Source organism: Schistocerca serialis, chromosome 1, assembly GCF_023864345.2.
Source record: "Schistocerca serialis cubense isolate TAMUIC-IGC-003099 chromosome 1, iqSchSeri2.2, whole genome shotgun sequence".
NCBI classification, from domain to species: Eukaryota; Metazoa; Arthropoda; class Insecta; order Orthoptera; family Acrididae; genus Schistocerca; species Schistocerca serialis.
The window spans coordinates 861,547,142-861,567,744 of NC_064638.1; the positions used below are offsets into that span (position 1 = coordinate 861,547,142).

The window sequence follows — 20,603 nt, forward strand, 5'->3', positions numbered from 1 at the left end:
GTTTCGTCACAGGGTTATTTGGTAATCGTGATAGCGTTACGGAGATGTTTAATAAACTCAAGTGGCAGACTCTGCAAGAGAGGCGCTCTGCATCGCGGTGTAGCTTGCTCGCCAGGTTTCGAGAGGGTGCGTTTCTGGATGAGGTATCAAATATATTGCTTCCCCCTACTTATACCTCCCGAGGAGATCACGAATGTAAAATTAGAGAGATTAGAGCGCGCACGGAGGCTTTCAGACAGTCGTTCTTCCCGCAAACCATACGCGACTGGAACAGGAAAGGGAGGTAATGACAGTGGCACGTAAAGTGCCCTCCGCCACACACCGTTGGGTGGCTTGCGGAGTATAAATGTAGATGTAGATGTATATCTTGAGTGGTTCGTTCTTTCTGACCGCGACCATTTCCCCTGTGCTATTCGTTTGCCGGCTCCTACCCCATCCACATGCACGCCTGAGTGGCAACTTCTTAAGGCTGACTGTCAGCTTTACTCCTGCATTGCAACCTTCGAAGAACATGATTTCCCCAGTTGTGATGATCAGGTAGACTATCTCACCAATGTTATCCTTATTGCTGCAGAACGTTCCATTCCTCGCACTGCCTCTTTACCACATCATGTACCTGTCCCTTGGTGGACTGAGGCATGCCGCAATGTCATTCACACACGGATAAGTGTTCTCCGCGTTTTTAGCCATCATCATACGGTGGCAAACTGCAGTCATTATAAACAGATGAGTGCAAAGTGTCCTTGTGTTCTTCAGTTCTTTTAACAGTTCCACCCCTTCCTGTGCCGTGTGGGCCAACCTCCGATGGCACTCTGGGACTAAGATCCTTTCCCCCATTTCCGGCCTCACAGTAGCAGATGATGTTATTGTGGACCCTATTGCTATCTCCAAAAACTTGGGCCACCATTTTGTGGATATTTTGAGCTCTTCCCACTATCACCCTGCCTTCCTCCATTGGAAACGAGCGGAGGAGGCTGGGGCATACCCTTCTCTTCTCTGAATCGTGAGTTCTACAGTGCCGCCTTTACTATGAGGGAGCTCAGTTCATCCCGATCCTCTGCCCCAGGGCCAGAAGCCATCCACATTCAAATGTTGCAGCACCTTTCTCTTCAGGGCAAGCACTCTCTGCTTAACATGTACAACTGCACCTGGGCAGAGGGCACATTCCCTGGATGCTGGCATGAAACCACCGTCATACCCATACCTAAGTCCGGTATGGACAAAATCATTTCTTTTAGTTACCGCCCCATCTCTCTTACTAGCCGTGATTGCAAGGTGATGGAACGCCTGATTCATGCCCGGCTGGTATGGTAGCTCGAGTCTTGCAATTTACTGACGAATGCACAGTGTGAATTTTGGTCACGGCGTTCTGCAGTTGACCACCTCGTTACTTTGCCCGCCCATATCATGAATGGTTTTCTGTGGAAATCCCAGACTATGACCGTGTTTTCGATTTGGAAAAGGCCTATGACACCTGCAGGAGAACTCTTTACACTTGGGCTTCTGTGGCTGCCTGCCCTGTTTTCTTCAGTCATTTTTAAAAGATAGAGTTTTCAGGGTGCATGTGGGTTCTGCCTTGTTGGACACTTTTATCCAGAAAACGGTGTACCTCAGGGTTCCGTCCTGAGTGTTGTCCTGTTTGCTATCGCAATTATCCCTATCATGGCCTGTCTCCCAGCGGTCATCTCCGGCTCCCTTTTTGTTGATGATTTTTCCATCTATTACAGTTCTCCATGGACCTGTCTCACTGAGCAGTGTCTTCAGTGGTGTCTTGATCGTCTTTACTCCTGGAGCATTGACAATGACTTTTGCTTTTCCACTGACAAAACTGTCTGTATGAACTTCTGGCGAAGCAAGTGGTTTCTCCTACCATGTTTACATCTTGGGTCTCTTGGCCTTCCATTTGTTGAAACTACGAAATTCCTGGGGCTTGTGCGCGATAGGAAACTTTATTGGTCCTCCCATGTCTCTTACCTGGCAGGCCACTGTATGCGCTTCCTCAATGTCCTACATGTCCTCAATGGTGCTTCCTGGGGTGCCGATCGAACAACCCTCCTCCGTTTGTACCGATCCCTTGTCCATTCGAAACTAGACTATGGATGCTTTGTTTATGCGTCTGCACGCCCATCCCTCTTCTGTCATCTCAACACTATCCACCATTGTGGCATCCGTTTAGCCACAGGCACCTTTTACACCAGTCTGGTTGAGTGTCTGTATGCTGAAGGTGGTGAATTACCACTGTCCTACTACCATGACTTTCTCCCCAGCAGAGTCCACTTTCGGCACTTGCTACAGTGACTTAACTTCGCACTACCTGCACCTTTCCCAGTGGGTGTGAACCCTTTGCCACCTTGGCTTTTGAAGTGGCACATGTTAACCTTGCACTTCATTTGCTTCCTAAGGACACTACTCCGGCTTCAGTCTATCGCCTTTAGTTTTAGTACCTTTGTTGTATGCATTGATGGCTCTAGGATTGACTGTCGGGTCAGGTGTGCCTTCGTCATTGGCACCCATGTCTTTAGACATCGGCTTCTGGCACACTCCTCCAAATTTACAGCCAAGCTCTTTGCCTTGTATCAGGCCACGGAGTACATCCAGCGACACAGCCTTTTCAATTGCATCCTCCCCTAACTCTCTGTGCCCTTTCCAGCCTGTGTGTGCTGTACACTGCCCATCCCTTAGTGCAGCTGGTCCAAGAAAACTGTCACCTGCTTACTCTTGATGGAGCCAGTGTGATGTTTCTGTGGGTTCCTGGTCATATCGGTTTGCCAAGAAACGAGGCTGCTGACACTGCTGCCAAAGCTGCGGTCCTAGTACCTCAGCCCTCAAGTACCTATATTCCCTCCAAAGACCTCTGTGTTGCCGTCTGTCAGGAGGCGGCATCCCTTCGGCATTGCCAGTGGTTCTCCCTTCACAGGAATAAGCTCCAGCTTATTAAGCCTTTCCCAGTGGTTTGGACGACCTCCGCCTGGCCCTCCTGCCAGAAGGTGGTTATTTTAACTCGGCTGCATATTAGGCACTGACTTTTTAGCCATTGTCATTTGCTAAGTGGCGCTACCCCACCACTTTGTGCACATTGCGCCCAAGTTTTAACTGTCTACCACTTACTGATGGAATACTCGTTTTTTGACCTTTTACGTTCCCATTTGTGTTTGCCATCTGAGTTATCAGCCATTTTAGCAAATGGTGTGTGGGCTGTTGACTGCGTTTTACTTTTTATCTGCCAAAGGAATATGGCAGAGGCCATTTAATTTTTAGTTTTGGACCTCTGTTTCTGTATGGTGTCTTTTTTAGTCCTTTTCCCTCGTGCCTGCATTTAGCTGTCTTCTGTTATGTCAGTTGGGATTGGTGTATAGTCGGTTTTTTTCTTAGAGTTCTATAGTTTTGACTTGGGCGTGTATGACCCCAGTTGTTAAAACAAAAACAAACAAACAACCAGGACATACGGGGATTCAAAAAGGTATTCTTGAATTCTCGATCCAGACTGACCGTTATTTTTTCTTTCCGCTTGTGGAAAACGCATTTTCAGGTAATCTATAAAAGCGTCTCACCCTGTCCACTCATTCTAATATAAGTGAAAACTACTTCATTTGTTCTGTGTGGTATATAATTAGGTTTCAGAATCTCTGTCAGAAATAAAATTGTGTGATGTTTTGGTACAGTAACATAACTGGCAATGTTGCACTGGCATGCTTGGTGTAAATGGGACAACTTTGGCAACCTAGAATTTTGCCTTTTTCTGACCTCTTTCACACTTTCTTAATTAAGGATTTTTGAGTCTTTGTACAGATTATTAGAGTGCCGAGACTTATTAGAACGAAACTGGAAGTGCTCAGGCATCAAATTTGTGACTACAGTACACTAAAGCTCTACAGTGATTAATAAGCAAGTGAACAATTGAAACACAGTAAGAGTCAGTAATCCTCGAACAATTGAAAACAAAGTGAAGAGTCTCCATTTAAAGAAACCGGGGCATCAGACTGCACTGAGTAGTGAAGAAGAAGAGATCCTCAAACGAGTTCTCGTATGTACAGATTGGGGAATGCCTCTTGGGTGCCCTGGTTTTTCCACTAATCATGAAAAATTTCTTGGATTCTATGAAGAAGCAGATTTTATAATTAAAAAATAACTTACCTGGCTGTAACTGGTACTGTTTATTTGTGAAATGGCATTAACAAATACTTACTTTGGCACTTCATGAAGAATTTCCCATTCCAAAACTAGCATTAGAATAGAACAGCTTAAAGCATACTTTAGTTATCTGAAAGACTCGTTAGAAGGAATTCCTCTATCCCACATATTATCCCATGACAAAAAAATTTGACTGATGATACAGAGCATAAAAAAAAATTTTATTTCATGGGGGCTGCAAGTATTCAGAAAGTCATAAATTCTACCAAAGCAAGTGTTTCTTTAATATTTGCAACTTTGGCATCAGGAGAACTAATTCCACCTTTTGTGATTTATCGTTCAAAACTGTTATGGGACACGTGGATTTTAGGAGGACCAAAAAAAAACAAAATATGGCAATACAGCTGGTGGATGGTTTGTTGCTCTGCATTTTGAAAAGTGGTTTTTCCATGTTGTGCCATGCGCAAAAATCCATCTGGCCCAAATGTTCAATAGGAGATACCAAGGTATGCAGAACTCATGATGTTCGATTTGTGTTCTTGCCTCCAGCATCCACTCATCTGTGTCAACCTCTGTATTTTTCAGCCTTTGTTTTCTGTAAAGGGAAATGGAGAGCCATATTGTCAGATTATAATATGAGGAACTCATTTAGTTCCACAATGATTAAGAGACGTGCATTTCCCAAACTGTTGGCAAAACTTCTCTTTGCTTTGGACGAAGGAGAGAAAATGAAATTGAACATCATATCAGGGGTCAAGGAATGTGGCATTGTGCCACTAAATCCTGACATGGTTTGTTATAGAATCATAGGTGAATAGAGAGCTGGTGGTAATGAAGAATTAGTGATTCACTCTTAAATTACCTTCGAGCCTGATGCAGAAATAAGGGTCCGCTGAATAGGAGGAGAACTGATATGGTCACAGGAGAAGCTGTTAATGAATCACACTTGATGAACCATCAATCTCGTCAGAGTACCTCTGTAATGAAACAAATTGGGGGTGTGGGGCGGGGCAAGGTGTTAAGATGGAAGAACACTCAGAGGAATCCCTCTGTGCCTTTTCTTTTCATGATACAAATTGACTTTGAACCTGAACAGATGTTGAACCTTGGAAGAACTAGGTAGCCAGGAATTAGTTGATCTCTCTTTTTGCAGTGAAGAGGATTGTAATTCAGGCATTCATTAACATAATTAAATTAATGCCGGAGCTACCCAGGATCTTAAGACTGAAGCTTGGAATGTTTGTTGTAGTAAAATTCATGACAAAAAAAAAAAAAACCTGTCAAGCAAAGCATTTTGTTGGCAAGCTTATTCAGTTCTACGGAATCGGGGAGTTCGAGGTGTCATATCTTTCTACAGGAGATGGAGAAATGTTGTTACTTTCTAGATGGGCCAGATGAAACATCCCTGAATGTAAAAGACATTGTGTACATAATTAACAATCGTTGCAATCGAAATCGAGGCAAATTTTTCTTTTCTTATGAAAATATTGAACTTTGCTTTTAACTTTCAACTTAGAAGATTTAAATTTTGTATGTACCTATCTGTATCTCTTTTATCTATCTTTGCATTAAAGCATTTAATACCAATGTGGAAATTGTTTTCAGTGCTTTAAACTTCTTTTTCGGTAATTTTTTTAGTGGTTTCCACTGATTTTAACACAGCTGCAAAGTTGCCCAGTTTGCCAGGTAACTTCCCACATTTTTTTTTTTTTTTTTTTTTTGTTTTTGTTTTTTTTTTTAATGTACAAATTCACAAGTTGTAATCTGTTAACAGATTGTAAAGTTAGAGATCAAGACTCTTGTTTTAAGATGATTTCAAAAACCTTTTTTTGCATTATTGGATAAAAAAACCAGGCTGAAGAGGAAAAAAGGGGCAAATTTGTCCCAGTTTACAATATGTGAAACAGTGAATTTAAAAACAAAAAGCTTTGAATTTAAAACATAAAATAACAACTTAAGACATAAAACAAATACAAGTAAAATAAATAATTAGAATAGTAATGATTATTTAGATATTTTAATTACGTATGTTGAAAGTACTTAGACACCACATTATGTACAGTTTATTTTCCAGAAATGGTGTTTCAGGTTCCAGCTTTATTATAAAGGGATGTATGTGGCTTGAAAGCCTCTCTAATTTATGTTGTAACAAAAGTTTTCATTTTTCAAAATTAATTTGTGGTTGTCAAGTATTTTGCAAAATTTCAAATTGTTACGTAGGTTTATTATATAGTTTTGAAGAACATTAATTACTTATGAACAGTTTTTATATATCATCATTTCAGAGATGTTCCCTCTAAACTTAAAATGCCAAATTATCTTTCATGTTGTGTTTCACCCCTAAAAAATAAAACTGGACATAAACCAAGAAATGTGTGTTGAACTGTTTAGCTCCCTCTGCACACCCGCCAGGTTTCATCAAGATTGCATAGTGACATTTGGCAATGTTTCCTTGTTAGCAGTTAATTAACCTGCAATGTGAGGTCTGTGTCATGAGTGCCAACTTACAAATATAGGGGAGTCTATTTCTTCTTCAGATATGAATTTTTTTCCCACTTAGTTCTGAATTAGATCATCCACATTCTTATTTGATCTGTTGGTCTTTGCTTGGTGTATGCAGGAATTGTGCCATAAGCAGTGTTACAGTTAGTGTCTTCTCCTTTCATCACGAGGTTGTGGTACAGTCGTCTCTAAGGATCTTACATGGCAAGAGAACATCAGATGTGTTTATTAAAATTATTGTTCTTTTACAGATGGTTATTTTCTAATTCTTTTGTTTTACTTCTCTAGATACGGAAGAAGCCAGTGAAACAGATATGGGAAAATCCGAAGAATACACGGAAATCAAAGAGCAGTAAGTAAATGCAGTTACATTTGTCTTTGAAGCTAAAGTAATGTATGCTTGTATTCTAATTCCATAATGAAGTAGGCATACTATAATAAAAAAAGCCTTGCACAAATAGTCAGATAGTTGTTAAGATTTCATAGTGATGCAGAGATTAGCATCTTGCTTTGAAGGTTCAAAATTATAAATATGAATGCTTTTCAAACTGCAGAATAGTAGTGGTAAAATGTCACACTCTATAACTGAGTTGGCGTAAGTTGATACCTGACAGTTGCAGTGGGCTGGGCATGGCAACTTTGTGGGATTGCCTCAACCATTAACATTTTGCAATTTTGTAAATGTCTCTTTGGCAATGCCTCAGTGTCGTCACAGCTCTGTAGATGGCTTCTGTTTTTGCCTGCAGCTGTTAGTGCACTGCAGTTGAAAGCTGGCAACAGTGCTGCAAGCTATCAGGGAGTCTGTCTTGATTACTGCTCAACATGGTAAAGGATAACATAATAATGATGTAAAATAAGAATGGGATTGATAAATTTAAACAAATATGCCCTCTCCATAATTCAGTTCTCTCTTTTCTCATTGCAAAAATGAAGGAATGTTATATATCTTATGACAACCTTTATATCTTTGACACAATCATTTTCACAGAATTTTATATTAATATGATGTTAATGACTGCTGTAACTTTATTCTCTCATGGCCACCAGCTTCCCAACACACAGAGAACAAGATGCCTGGAAACACTATCAATTTCTCTGTAATAACGGTGAGTACAATTGCAGTTGCCCATATGTATAATTACTTCTGGTTCGATTCCTGGTGGGGTCAGGGATTTTCCCAGCCTTGAGATGAGTGGGTGTTGTTGTTATGTTGTCTTCATCATCATCATCATCATCATCATCATCATCTTCCATGCCCATTATGGTTGGAGGAAGGCAATGGCAAACCACCTCTGCTAGGACCTTGCCTACTCGGTGGCAGTGTGGGTCTCCCGCATCGTCACCTACACTCCTTGGAGTATGGGACCTCATCATCTACACCACTTCCATTCTGCACCTATGTACATACCCCACAAGCTACCGTACAGTGCATGGTGAAGGGTACCTTGTACTATTGTCACCCATTTCCTTCCCTGTTCCACTAGCAAATGGAATGAAGGAAATGTGACTGCCTAAATGCCTCCATTGAGCCCTAATTCCTCTTGTCTTCATGGTCTTTACATGAAATGTATGTTGGCAACAGAATTATTGTTCTGCAGACAGCCTCAAATCCTGGTTTTCCAAAATTTTCTCAGTAGTGTCTCAGGAAAAAAAAATGTTGTCCTTCCTCCCAAGATTCCCTTTTGAGTTAAAGAAGCTTCTCTGTAATGCTTGCATGCTGATTGAAACTACTGCTAACAAATCTACCAGCACAACATGCTCGTTCCATTTCATATTGTTCTGCAGTGTTACGCCAAGATAGTTAATCAATGCGACTATGCCAAGCAGCACATTACTTATGTTATATTCGAATATTCTGGGATTGTTTTTAACACTCATTTGTGGTAATTTACGTTTTTCTACATTTAGAGTAAGCCACCAATCACCACACCAACTAGATATTTTATCAAAGACATCTTCTATCGTTCTACAGTCACTCAATCATGATAGTTTCCTGTACACCATAGAATCATCAAGAAACAGCTGCAAATAGCTGCTTGCCCTCTCTATCAGATCATTTATGTATGTACAGAATAGCAGCAGTCCTATCATTCTTTCCTGAGGTGCTTCTGATACACCATTGTCTCCGATGAACACTTGTCATCCTAGTGTATTGGGTTCCTTTACTTAAGAAGTCTTTCAGCCACTCGTGTATCTGGGGAATCTGTTCCATATGCTCATATCTTTCTAAACACTCTGCACTGGGGCACCATCTTAAACACACTCTGGTAGTGTAGGAACATGGGATCTGCCTGTTTACCTGTGGTTCTCAGGATGTTGTGTGAGAAGAGGGCAAGCTGAGTTTCACATGAGTGATGCTTTCTAAATTGGTCCTGATTTGTGGACAGAAGCTTTTCCGTCCAAAGTAAATTTATCATATTCAAACTCAGAAAATAAGAATTCCGCAGCAAACCAGTGTTAAGGATATTGGTCTGTAATTATGCAGGTCAGTTATTATTCCTGTCGTTTATTTGAGACACGTGTACTTTTTTCTCAGTCAATTAGGACTTTGCGCTGGGCGAGAGATTTTGGGTAAATGTGCGCCAAGTAAGGTGCCAGTGCCACAGAGTACTCTCCCTAAAACCGAATTGGGATTCCATCTGGAACTGGTGACTTCTTTGGACCTGGTGACTTTTGTTTTCAACTTTTTTGATTGCTTCTCTAGGCCAGGGGTGCCTATTACTGTGTCTCGTGTATGGGAGTCTGTGTGATAGTCAGACAATGGTATGTTTAATAAAATATTCTCATATTTCAAGCTGTGTCAAGTGGTTTACGAGAATAGGTGGCCAAATGCTTTGCAAGTGTGTAGGTCGGTGATCTGATGGCTATATCAGCACGGCAGTGGCATTCACGTGACAGTCAACCACTTGACAATGTCAGAGGAGACCTCTGCCAAAAGCTCCTGGGCATTAAACCACTTGACATGGCTTGAAACCCGAGAATATTTTTTAATGGATATCGCTGTGAGAGCATGCATTCGTACACAGCGATATCTTAGTAAGATTATCGTGCAAGAATGGTTTCTTAAATGCAAAATTTAAAATGTCAGCTTTGTTTTTGCTGTCTTCTGTTGCCATACCACACTGGTTGATGAGTACCTCGATAGAAGCCTTGGGTCCACGTAGTGATATTAAACATATAACCATAATTTTCTCGGGTTCGCAGCAAGATGTTTTTCTAAGTTATGACGGTGGAAGTTGTTATTTGCTTCGCAGGCACAAATTTTTACTAAATTTTGCTTTTGTCATTATTGTGTTCATTTTTTAAATGAGGTGCAACCATCTCTGGTTCTCACCCCTTTCTGAATGTTATTATTAAACCAGGTGGATGTTTTCTGTCCTTAATCCATTTGCTCAGCAAATATGTGTCCACAGAATGATTCACAGTTGCTTTAAACTTTAAGCTGTAATTTATGTCCATCATAATGGAACTAAATGATGTCCATTCATTGTCTAAATGAGATGCTAACCGTTGCTTATCTACTCTTTCTAGCATTAATGCTCTCCTAACCTTCATCTTGGATTTATTCACTTTAGTAACCAGTGCCACTAAGAGATCTTGGTCACTAATTGCCTATAGCTGCTGACACTGATAATAACTCCAGTTGTAGCTACAACTCGTACGGGACTTGGTAGATTAATCTGCCACGAGTAATGAGTATGTGGACAAACATCTGTTAGGCGCACTACAAATGTAGTGGTGTGGACATGTTGGGGAATGTGGGTCTCACGGAGAGCGTGCAAGGGATAAGTCCCTGCAGGCGCACTATCCTCTGTGCCCTCGGTGGCTCAGATGGATAGAGTGCCTGCCATGTAAGCAGGAGATCCCGGGTTCGAGTCCCAGTCGGGGCACACATTTAAAACATGTCCCCAATGAAGTACATCAATGCCTGTTTGCAGCTAGGGTGTCCATTTACTTACCATTTCATTTCTAGCAAAGCTGCATGGTCATCAACGGTAACTGTTCTTTCGGGAACAGATACTGCCGTCATATATTTCCATTGTGTGTAGATTGTCTAACTAGCTGTTCAAGACGGTTTCTGGAAAAATGTTCAAAAGTACTTCACAAAAGTGTGTGAGCACACCATCTGAAATGAATCAATAGACACTGAGTCTCTACTATGTTAAAGTCACCTGCAACTAATATTGCACAATCTGGGTATTATTTCCACACAACTGACCATAGACTTTATTTGAATATTGCATCCAGTTAATTTCCCAGTTGGATTCAATTTCGATCTCGATAGGTAACATGTTTTTGTAGATAGCAATGAAACAGTTACTACTACTCCTTTGGCATCCAGCCGTTCTTTTCGATATACATTCCAAGTCATGCCAAATACATTGTAGCGTCCTGCTTCGGATTTCAGCCAGCTGTCAGTTTAGAGAAACATTTGAGCATGAAAATTTTCCTGGTGGGCAGTGAAATTTCCAGTTAAACTTTGACAGTAGAAGTATCTTTGCCTTCTACACTGTTGAATTTCGCTCTCTGCTCATCTGTGTTGGCGATCATTTGTCAGAGGACCTCAAACTATAGGCAACCCTAAAAAATCCCCGTGTGCACTCCCCAAGTACTCTGCTACCCAAGTAGCTGCTACCTATGTGTAGTGCACCCCTGACCTATTAAGGGGATTCCTACAATTCTTCACCCTATAACCCAGGTCCAGAAATATTCAACCCTCGCGCACAGCTCCAAACCAAAGGACCCTGATTGATTATAGAAACAATGCTGTCGATTGTGAGCTCTGCTTGCATTCCGCGTGTGAGGTCAGCTGTCTTTACCACCTGCACCGTCTGCCTGTACAAAGTGAAGATGGCCTAAGAACCCAAGTGCCGACATCAGTGGTGCTGACATAAACCACAACTTGTGGATGATTACATCCTGCCTGCTCAATAACTGCAGGGTCTCTTCAACGGTTTGCATGAGGCCCCTGTGCCAGATAAACTGAGTGCACACTGGATTCCTTTCCATCCCTAAAGGGCTCCATAACACATCTGATGTTGCATCTTGACAGCATTGAGCAAATAATTAAACTGAGTAAGAGAAATTCTTAACCTGAGGGGATACAAGCCTACATTTTTTTCACTCTTTTAGTGACAGGGGATATAACAAGAGTACCCCTATTACACTGTTAAAGATGTAGTTGATCATATGAGAAAGTTGGTATTCAGTGTGCCCAATTTAGTGAGAAATTAACCAACAACTGATGCAGAGCTACACAAGGCAGTTTAAAAAAGAAATGGGCAGTGAGGATACATTATGGTGAGTAAACAGTCAATCACAGGAGCATGCTGCTTATTCACGTGTGTAAATTACACAAATCTTATTTTGATATATTAAGAATCATTCACTTGTAATACAGGGGTTTGACAAAAATATGGAAACATTGTAGGAAATGCATGCTTGAACATAAATGCAGTGCTAGCCAAACCTGCAGGTTGTGCTGTTGTATTTGACTACAGTGGCACCTGTGCAGAGTCCTCAATAAGTTGCAAGTGTCAGTCATGGTCAGAAAAGTGTGAGTCCATTATGTCAGAGCTAAGTGAATCCAGATGTGGGCCATTTGTCGGTGCTCATGTGGTGGATGCTTCTGTAACCAAGATAGCCGAAGTGTTTAATGTTTCAAGAGGTACCATATCAAAGATGTATACTGTGTGTGGGAAAAGTGGAAAATCATCATCTGCTGATTCACCATGTAAACTAAAGTGTCGTGTGAGTGATTGTGTCAGTCAGTCATTCAAGGAAATTGTGGTGAAAAATAAGACGATCACAGCTACAAAAGTTACTGAAAAACTGAATTTCACACTTGATAACCTTGTCAGCACCAAAACAATATGAACAGAGCCCCAGAAGCCGGAAACTGCCAGTAGAGCTGGCATTCCAAAACCATTCGTCAGTGATGAAATTGCCCATAACAGGAAAATGTGGTATCAAAGCCATAAAACCAGGACTGTGGAACAATGGAAGATTACACACTGTTCCCAACTTCTGGCTGAGTTTACATCCCAAGAGTGAAACATGGCGGGACTCTCGACGATTTGAGCAGCCATACTGTGGTATTCCATGGGCCCCATGGATACTGTCAGTCACATTACTGCCAAGAATTATTTGAGCCTTTTGGGTGATAAGATCCGTCCCATGGTACAGGGTTTGTACCCTAATGGTGATACTGTGGTCCAAGGTGACAGGGGCCGTACACAGTGCTTGCATCACCCAGGACCAGTTTTGTGAGCACGAGTATGAATTGTTGCGTCCCCTCTGACCAACACAGCCACCAGATCACAGTATTATTAGGCATTTGTGGTATAATTTGGGGGGGGGGGGAGAGAGAGAGAGAGAGAGAGAGAGAGAGAGAGAGAGAGAGAGAGAGAGAGAGAGAGAGTGAGGGGGGGGGGGTGCATTATTGACTGATTGCTATCTATCTCTATAATTGTTACCTGAACTTGCCACTATTTTGCAGGAAGAATGGTATAAGATTTCCTTGAATACCATACAGGACCAGTATTTATCCATTGTGAGACAACTAGATGCTGTTTTGAATGTGAACAGTTTTCCTACACTGTGTGTGTGTGTTTTATCCACCCCTTGTAGGTATTACAGTGCTCACCTCCCGTTTCCAAATTTCATACTGTATTGGAGCTGTGTGCACAAACAAATTGTTAATGCCAAATGGCTGGTCATTGTCTTGTTGTAGGTAGTGGTCATCAGTAACATGACACTTGAAATGAACTCTGCTGGTAATCATTTTAAATAGTAAGTAGTACATCGAAGCATTTACAGTAAGTTCGCAGGTGTGCCAACTGGAGGGAGAAAAACACTTCGGACTCGTAGTTGGTGTAACATTATAGACGCAAGGCAGTCAAAAATATTAATAAAAAAGCACTTCATTTCCTTACATATTTGAAATTCACCTTGTGGCGTATTGTAAGATGTTTTGTAGGTACTAGATGATGCCTTTAATATACTGTACTATCAAAAATCAGAATTTTAGTGTTGCTAGAAATCTCTCAGCTGATCATAAGGTTGTTCAGAATTTAGAAATATGGCGCAGAAATTGACATGCAGTTAATTGGTGTTTAATGATTGGGTTGTGGCATAGTATTTGAAATTATGGATTCATAATAAGTATGTGTGTGAAATGAAATGGAAGAAAGAAATGAAGTGATAAAGATAAATTGTAAGATTTCAGTACGTAAGCAACTGAAGTAAGATGACAGGATTAACGGCAACAGGATCAAGAATGAGATGAACACTATAGCATCAGTGAACTTGAAAATTGCATTTAAGATACTAATAAGTTCTGAAACATAGACCATTAATCAACAGAAATTAGTTTAATCAAAGCTTCTTTTTGATTCTGAAGTAATTATACATATGGGCAACTGCAATTGTACTCACCGTTATTACAGAGAAATTGATAGTGTTTCCAGGCATCTTGTTCTCTTCCCCCTGCGGGTTCGGGGGTTAGAATAGGCCCGCGGTATTCCTGCCTGTCGTAAGAGGCGACTAAAAGGAGTCTCAAACGTTTCGGCCTTATGTGATGGTCCCCTGTCGGGTTTGACCTCCATATCTCAAAATTTTTCCAAAGAGCGAGCCGATTGGGGAAGGGCGCCTTACTTGGTGCATTGTGTCCATCTTGCGTTGAGAACTTTCGCCAGCTTATTCGTCGTTGCGTTGCAGTCCTGCCCGCTCTACATCTCTTGGGCATGGATACGCTCCTGCATGTCACCTAACATCCAGCACGGTAGCCAGTCCGTTGTGGTGGGGCCGCCATGTACCCTGTTGGTTGTAGCCCCCTGACAACACAGGGATCGCTCTACTGATGCCTGCGCCGTTAACTCCCCACGTATGGCAAGGAGTAGATGCCCATCTCCCTGGGGCATCAGGACTCCCAGCAATGGCCATCCTGCCAGGTGGCTATTGCTGCAGCTGAGTGGCGCCCGTGGGGAGGGCCCTTGGTCGGAGTAGGTGGCATCAGGGTGGATGACCCGCAATGAAGCGTGGTACATCATCTCTCGCTGGCGGCCAGCCACCAGCAGTCTCTAAGCGTTCGAGGGCTCATTTTAAAGCTAACGCTTATGACCCCAAATCGTTCCCATCCCTGGCCACACCATGGGAGGAACGAAAGGCAATGAATGACAGTGACGTGTATTCGCCCAGGTATCTCGTCTGTACCAGAGCTGATGGTGACTCGTTTCTATCCGTTATTTGTAGAGCATTTAGAGGACAAGTTTGGGGAGGTGGAGGGCTTGTCCAAAATGCGCTCTGGGTCAGTTTTGATAAAAACGGCATCCTCTGCCCAGTCACGCAGGTTACTTGCTTGTGACAAGTTGGGGGATGTTAACGTTACCATCACCCCACATAAGAGTTTAAATATGGTCCAGGGTATTGTCTTCCATCGGGACCTACTTTTGCAGTCTGATGACGAGCTGCGCGCCAATTTAGAGTGCCAAGGTGTACATTTCGTCCGGCGCGTTCATCGGGGTCCGAGGGACAACCAGGTAGCTACCGGTGCCTTCATCTTGGCCTTCGAAGGAGATACATTACCAGAGAAGGTCAAGGTGATGGTCTACCGATGTGACATCAAACCCTATATCCCTCCCCCGATGCGGTGCTTTAAGTCCTGGAAGTTCGGTCACATGTCCTCTCGCTGTACTTCTAGCCTCACATGTTGAGATTGTGGACGCCCATCTCATCCCGATACTCCATGTGCTCCGCCTCCTGTCTGTGTCAACTGTGGAGAGCCTCATTCCCCTTGCTCGCCGGACTGCAGTATCTTACAGAAAGAACGCAAAATCATGGAATATAAGACCCTGGACCGACTGACCTACACTGAGGCTAAGCGGAAATATGAACGGCTACATGCCATGCGCCTGATGTCATCTTATGCCTCCACTGTCACTCCTGCTCCAGCTCCTTCAGCTGCAAGACATACAGCCAGCTCTCAGAGTCAGAGGACCTCACCTGCCCCCTTGACGATGGGGGCCCCTTCTCTCGCTGTTGCTCCCACACCATCAACCTCGGGAGCAGCACCCACTAAACCACTGGGAACACCAGTCCCCACTTCTAAGCCGGAGAAGCGTAAGTCTGCTTCGGCTTCTCTCGCTCGGGAGGGATCCCTAGGGTCACTCCCTTCCCAGGTTCCTACCAGCGGCACAGCAGACGCCAGCCAGTGGCTGAAGAAGCCACAGGTCGCTGGTCGACATGCTTCGCGATCCTCTTCGGTTCTGGAGACTGACTCCAATAAGCCCTCTCAACAACAGCAACCAAAGGACCAACGAGAGAAAACGACTTTGAAGACCCGTAAGACCAAGACACCTGCGGTGGCACCTGCGGTAGCACCTGCTCCACCGCTTCCTACAAGCTCTGCAACTGAGGATGAGGTGGAGATTCTTGCATCCGCTGAGGACCTCGCTCTCGCCGGACCCTCAGACGCAATGGATAGCACTTGCACGGGTGCTCCATCGGAGGCAGCAGGTGACCCAGCGGCGTAATCTGTCTTCCCAGTCCCGTCAAGCCTTTCTCCGCCATGGACAATACCATCCTCCAGTGGAACTGCAGTGGTTTCTTCCACCATCTAGCTGAGCTCTGCCAACTTATCAGCCTTCACCCTTTCTTCTGCATTGCTCTTCAGGAAACTTGGTTTCCAGCAATGCGAACCCCCGCCCTCCGTGGCTATCAGGGTTATTATAAGAACCGCGCAGCATATGAAAGGGTGTCTGGTGGCGTCTGCCTCTATGTCCTGCACACTCTACACAGCGAGTCTGTCCCTCTCCAAACACCTTTAGAAGCTGTCGTTGTTCGGGTGTGGACGCCACAGGCTGTTACCGTCTGCAGTCTTTACCTTCCACCGGATGGTGATGTCTCGCAGCATGTCCTGGCTGCGCTGATAGCCCAATTGCCGCCACCTTTCTTGCTATTGGGCGACTTCAACGCCCATAACCCTCTGTGGGGTGGGTCAGTGGCAACAGGTTGAGGCGCCACCGTTGAGCATTTATTGTCGCAGCTCGATCTCTCGCTTTTAAATGATGGTGCCTTCACACACTTCAGTGTGGCGCATGGCACATACTCCGCCATTGACCTTTCAATCTGTAGCCCTAGCCTCTGACCGTCTGTCCAATGGCGTGTGCATGACGACCTGTGTGGTAGTGACCACTTTCCGATCTTTCTGTCACTACCACAGCGTCACTCTTCTGGGCGCCCTAGCAGATGGGCTATGAATAAGGCTGACTGGGACTTGTTCTCCTCCACTGCCGCTATTGAGCCTCTCTCTAATGATGACATTGATGCGGTGGTTCAATCAGTCACCACCGGCATCGTTACTGCTGCCGAATCTGCCATTCCCCGTTCCTCTGGGTCCCCTCAGCGGCGGACTGTGCCTTGGTGGTCGCTGAGATCGCTGCAGCGATTAAGGATCGCCAGCGGGCGCTACAGCGTCACAAGCGACATCCCTGCATTGAACACCTCATCAACTTCAAACGGCTGTGTGCCCGGGCCCGCCGCCTTATCCGCCAAAGCAAGCAGGAGTGCTGGGAGTGGTATGTGTCCACCATTGGCCTCCATGTCTCTCCATCGCAGGTCTGGGCCAAGATCCGACGCCTCTATGGCTATTGGACCCCTGTCAGCATCCCTGCGCTCTCACTGAATGGAGCAGTTTGTACAGACTCTGACGAAATTGCCAACAGCTTGGCAGAGCATTTTGCTTTTAGTTCCGCTTCTTCCAATTACCCACTGGCCTTCCGCTCCATTAAAGAACGGATGGAACGTCGGAGCCTTTCGTTTCGCACCCACCTCCCAGAATCTTACAATGCTCCATTCAGTGAGTGGGAATTTCGCAGTGCCCTAGCCGCTTGCCCTGATACTGCTCCTGGGCCAGATAGCATCCACTGTCAGATGCTGAAACACCTTTCAGTGGACTGCCAGCGGCGCCTCCTCGATCTTTACAACCGTCTTTGGGTCGAGGGGGAGTTTCCGTCACAATGGCGGGAAAGCGTTGTAATCCCCATTTTGAAACCTGGAAAGTTCCCTCTGGAGGTCGACAGCTATCGTCCCATTAGCCTCACCAACGTTCTTTGCAAGTTGCTTGAACGGATGGTGAGCCGGCACTTGAATTGGGTACTGGAGTCTTGGGGCCTTCTGGCTCCGTCTCAGGGTGGGTTCCGTAAAGGCCGCTCCGCCACCGACAATCTGGTGAGCCTGGAGTCGGCCATCCGTACTGCCTTTGCCCGCCGTCAGCACCTGGTCGCTGTCTTTTTCGACATGCGGAAGGCGTACGTTACGACATGGCGTCATTATATCCTTTCTACGCTTCATGGATGGGGTGTTCGTGATCCTCTGTCGCTTTTTATCCGCAATTTTCTGTTGTCTCGTACCTTCCGCGTGCAAGTCGCGGCCTCATATAGTTCCTCCCACGTCCAGGAGAACGGTGTGCCACAGGGTTCTGTTTTAAGTGTCTGCCTGTTTTTAATAGCCATTAACGGGCTCGCTGCGGCCGTGGGCAATTCTGTCTCCGCTTCCCTGTATGCTGACGACTTCTGCCTTTACTATAGCTCTATTGGCATTGCAGCTGCTGAACGTCAGCTACAGGGCGCAATCCGCAAGGCGCAGTCTTGGGCTGTAGCGCGTGGTTTTCAGTTTTCGGCAGCCAAGACCTGTGTTATGCATTTCTGCCGGCGACATACTGTCCACCCGGAGCCGCGGCTTTATCTTGCCGGCGAACTTCTTTCAGTGGTGGAATCACACAGGTTTTTGGGGGTGGTTTTCGATGCCTGGTTGACTTGGCTGCCTCATATCCAGCAGCTTAAACAGGCGTGTTGGCGGCATCTAAACGCTCTGAGATGCTTGAGCCACACCCGCTGGGGCGTCGACCGATCTACCCTGTTGCGGCTCTACCAGGCATTAATCCAGTCCCGTCTGGATTATGGGAGCCTGGCTTATGGCTCGGCATTCCCATCTGTGTTGCGGGTGCTGGACCCAATACTACACAGCGGGATCCGACTTGCCACTGGTGCCTTTCACACCAGCCCTGTGGACAGCATACTTGTTGAGGCAGGTGTCCCTCCACTGCGACTGAGGCGCCAACATTTACTGGCGGCTTATGCTGCCCATGTTTTTAGCTTGCCCGGGCATCCAAATTACCGTGTCCTGTTCCCGCAGTCAGTCGTCCATCTGCCAGACCGTCGGCCTTGGTCGGGTTGTCCGCTCGCCGTACACGTCAAAGAGCTCCTCTCTGGGCTTGGGTTTTTCCCAGTTCCACCTCCTTTCCGGGCACCTCTGCGCACGCCCCCATGGTGTGTGCCTCGCCCTTGCCTTCGGCTCGATTTGTCACAGAGCCCGAAGGACTCAGTCCCTCCAGAGGCCTTCCGCCGCCGCTTTTATTCCATCCTGGCCACGTATCAGGGCTCTGGAGTTGTTTACACCGACGGCTCGATGGTTGCTGGTCGTGTTGGTTATGCTCTGACTCTAGGGGATCACTATGAACAACATTCATTGCCAGCTGGCTGCGGCGTTTTTACTGCTGAGCTGGTCGCCATCTTTCGTGCCCTAGAGTATATCCGCTCCTGCTCAGGTGAGTCCTTCGTCATCTGTAGCGATTCCCTGAGCGGTTTACGAGCTCTCGACCATTGTTTCCCTCGTTCTTGTCTGGTGATGGCTATCCACAAGTCCCTGCATTCTCTTGCCCGTTGCGGCCGCTCTGTGGTCTTTGTGTGGACCCCCGGTCATGTCGGTATCCCGGGCAATGAACATGTTGACCGCCTGGCCAAACAGGCCACCAGTGAACCCACCCTGGACATTGGCCTCCCGGAGACTGATTTGCGGTCAGTCTTGCGCCGCGAAGTTCTCTCGCTTTGGGACGCTGAATGGCGCAATCTGCCCACGTCAAACAAACTCCGTTCTCTCAAGGTGACGACGCGTGCGTGGCAGTCATCCATGCGAGCCACTCGCAGAGATTCAGTTGTTCTTTGTCGGCTCCGCATTGGCCACACCCGACTGTCTCACAGTTATTTATTGCGTCGTGAGGACCCGCCTCTCTGTCGCTGTGGAGCGGTTTTGATGGTGGTGCACATTTTATTAACTTGTCCGCTTTTAACTGTGCTCAGGCAGACCTTTGCGCTGCCTGATACGCTCCCTGCCCTTTTACTAGATGACTCTGCCATGGTGGACTTAGTTTTGCGTTTGATTGGGGCAGGGGTTTTTTATCGTTTAATCTGACTGTTTGTTTTTTAGTGTTGATTCTGGCTTTTAGCCTCTGCTTTTAAACTGAGTTTTTAATGTGTCCTTGGTGGTTGGCTTTTCCTCTTTTTTTCCTCTATGGTCGGCCAACCACTGTCACTCTCTGTGTGTTTTGATTTGTTTTGTCTGATCTCTGTCGGAGTCTTTCTTGTCCCGTGTCGTCTGACGTCTTTCCTGCTGTTCGTTTTTATTCTCTGTGGGCGGTTTCAATTTTTTGTAAAAAGGGACCGATGACCTTTAATCCCACAAACCAACAAAACAACCAACCATCTTGTTCTCTGTGTGTTGGGAATCTGGTGGCCATGAGAGAATAAAGTTACAGCAGTCATAAACATCATATTAATGTAAAATTCTGTGAAAACGATTGTGTCAAAGATATAAAGGTTGTCATAAGATATATAACATTCCTAAATGCTTCATAATAGAAATTACAGGCTGAAAACAACAAATAAAAAAATGAACAGCAACTGCTCACCTGGAGATAAATATAGGGTGGAGCATAGGCAGACAGATAGCCCCTGTCCTTCTAATGACAGTTCTTGTACGTGAGAAAGAGTGGAAAATACTAAAGTTAAAAAAGTGTGTCCATTTACCATTTATTGTTCATCTGCAGGTAAAAATCAAACAGTGGAAAATACAGGATCGAATGTAACAATACTAGAGGAGAGGAGCTGCTTCTCACCATATAGCGGAGATGC

At 44.9% G+C, this 20,603-nt stretch overlaps 1 protein-coding gene across 3 annotated transcripts in view; it reads left to right on the forward strand.

Annotated features, from left to right (window-relative positions):
* Positions 1-20,603, forward strand: part of LOC126485505 (sin3 histone deacetylase corepressor complex component SDS3) — a 118,401-nt gene that overhangs the window by 9,286 nt on the left and 88,512 nt on the right. For all 3 annotated transcript variants that reach the window (XR_007587996.1, XM_050108880.1, XM_050108881.1), the window contains exon 2: positions 6,922-6,985. Coding sequence is in view for 2 of the 3 variants with exons in the window: in XM_050108880.1 (XP_049964837.1) it covers positions 6,922-6,985 (64 nt within the window). In the remaining variant the exon portion in view is untranslated. The remainder of the gene's footprint in view (positions 1-6,921; positions 6,986-20,603) is intronic.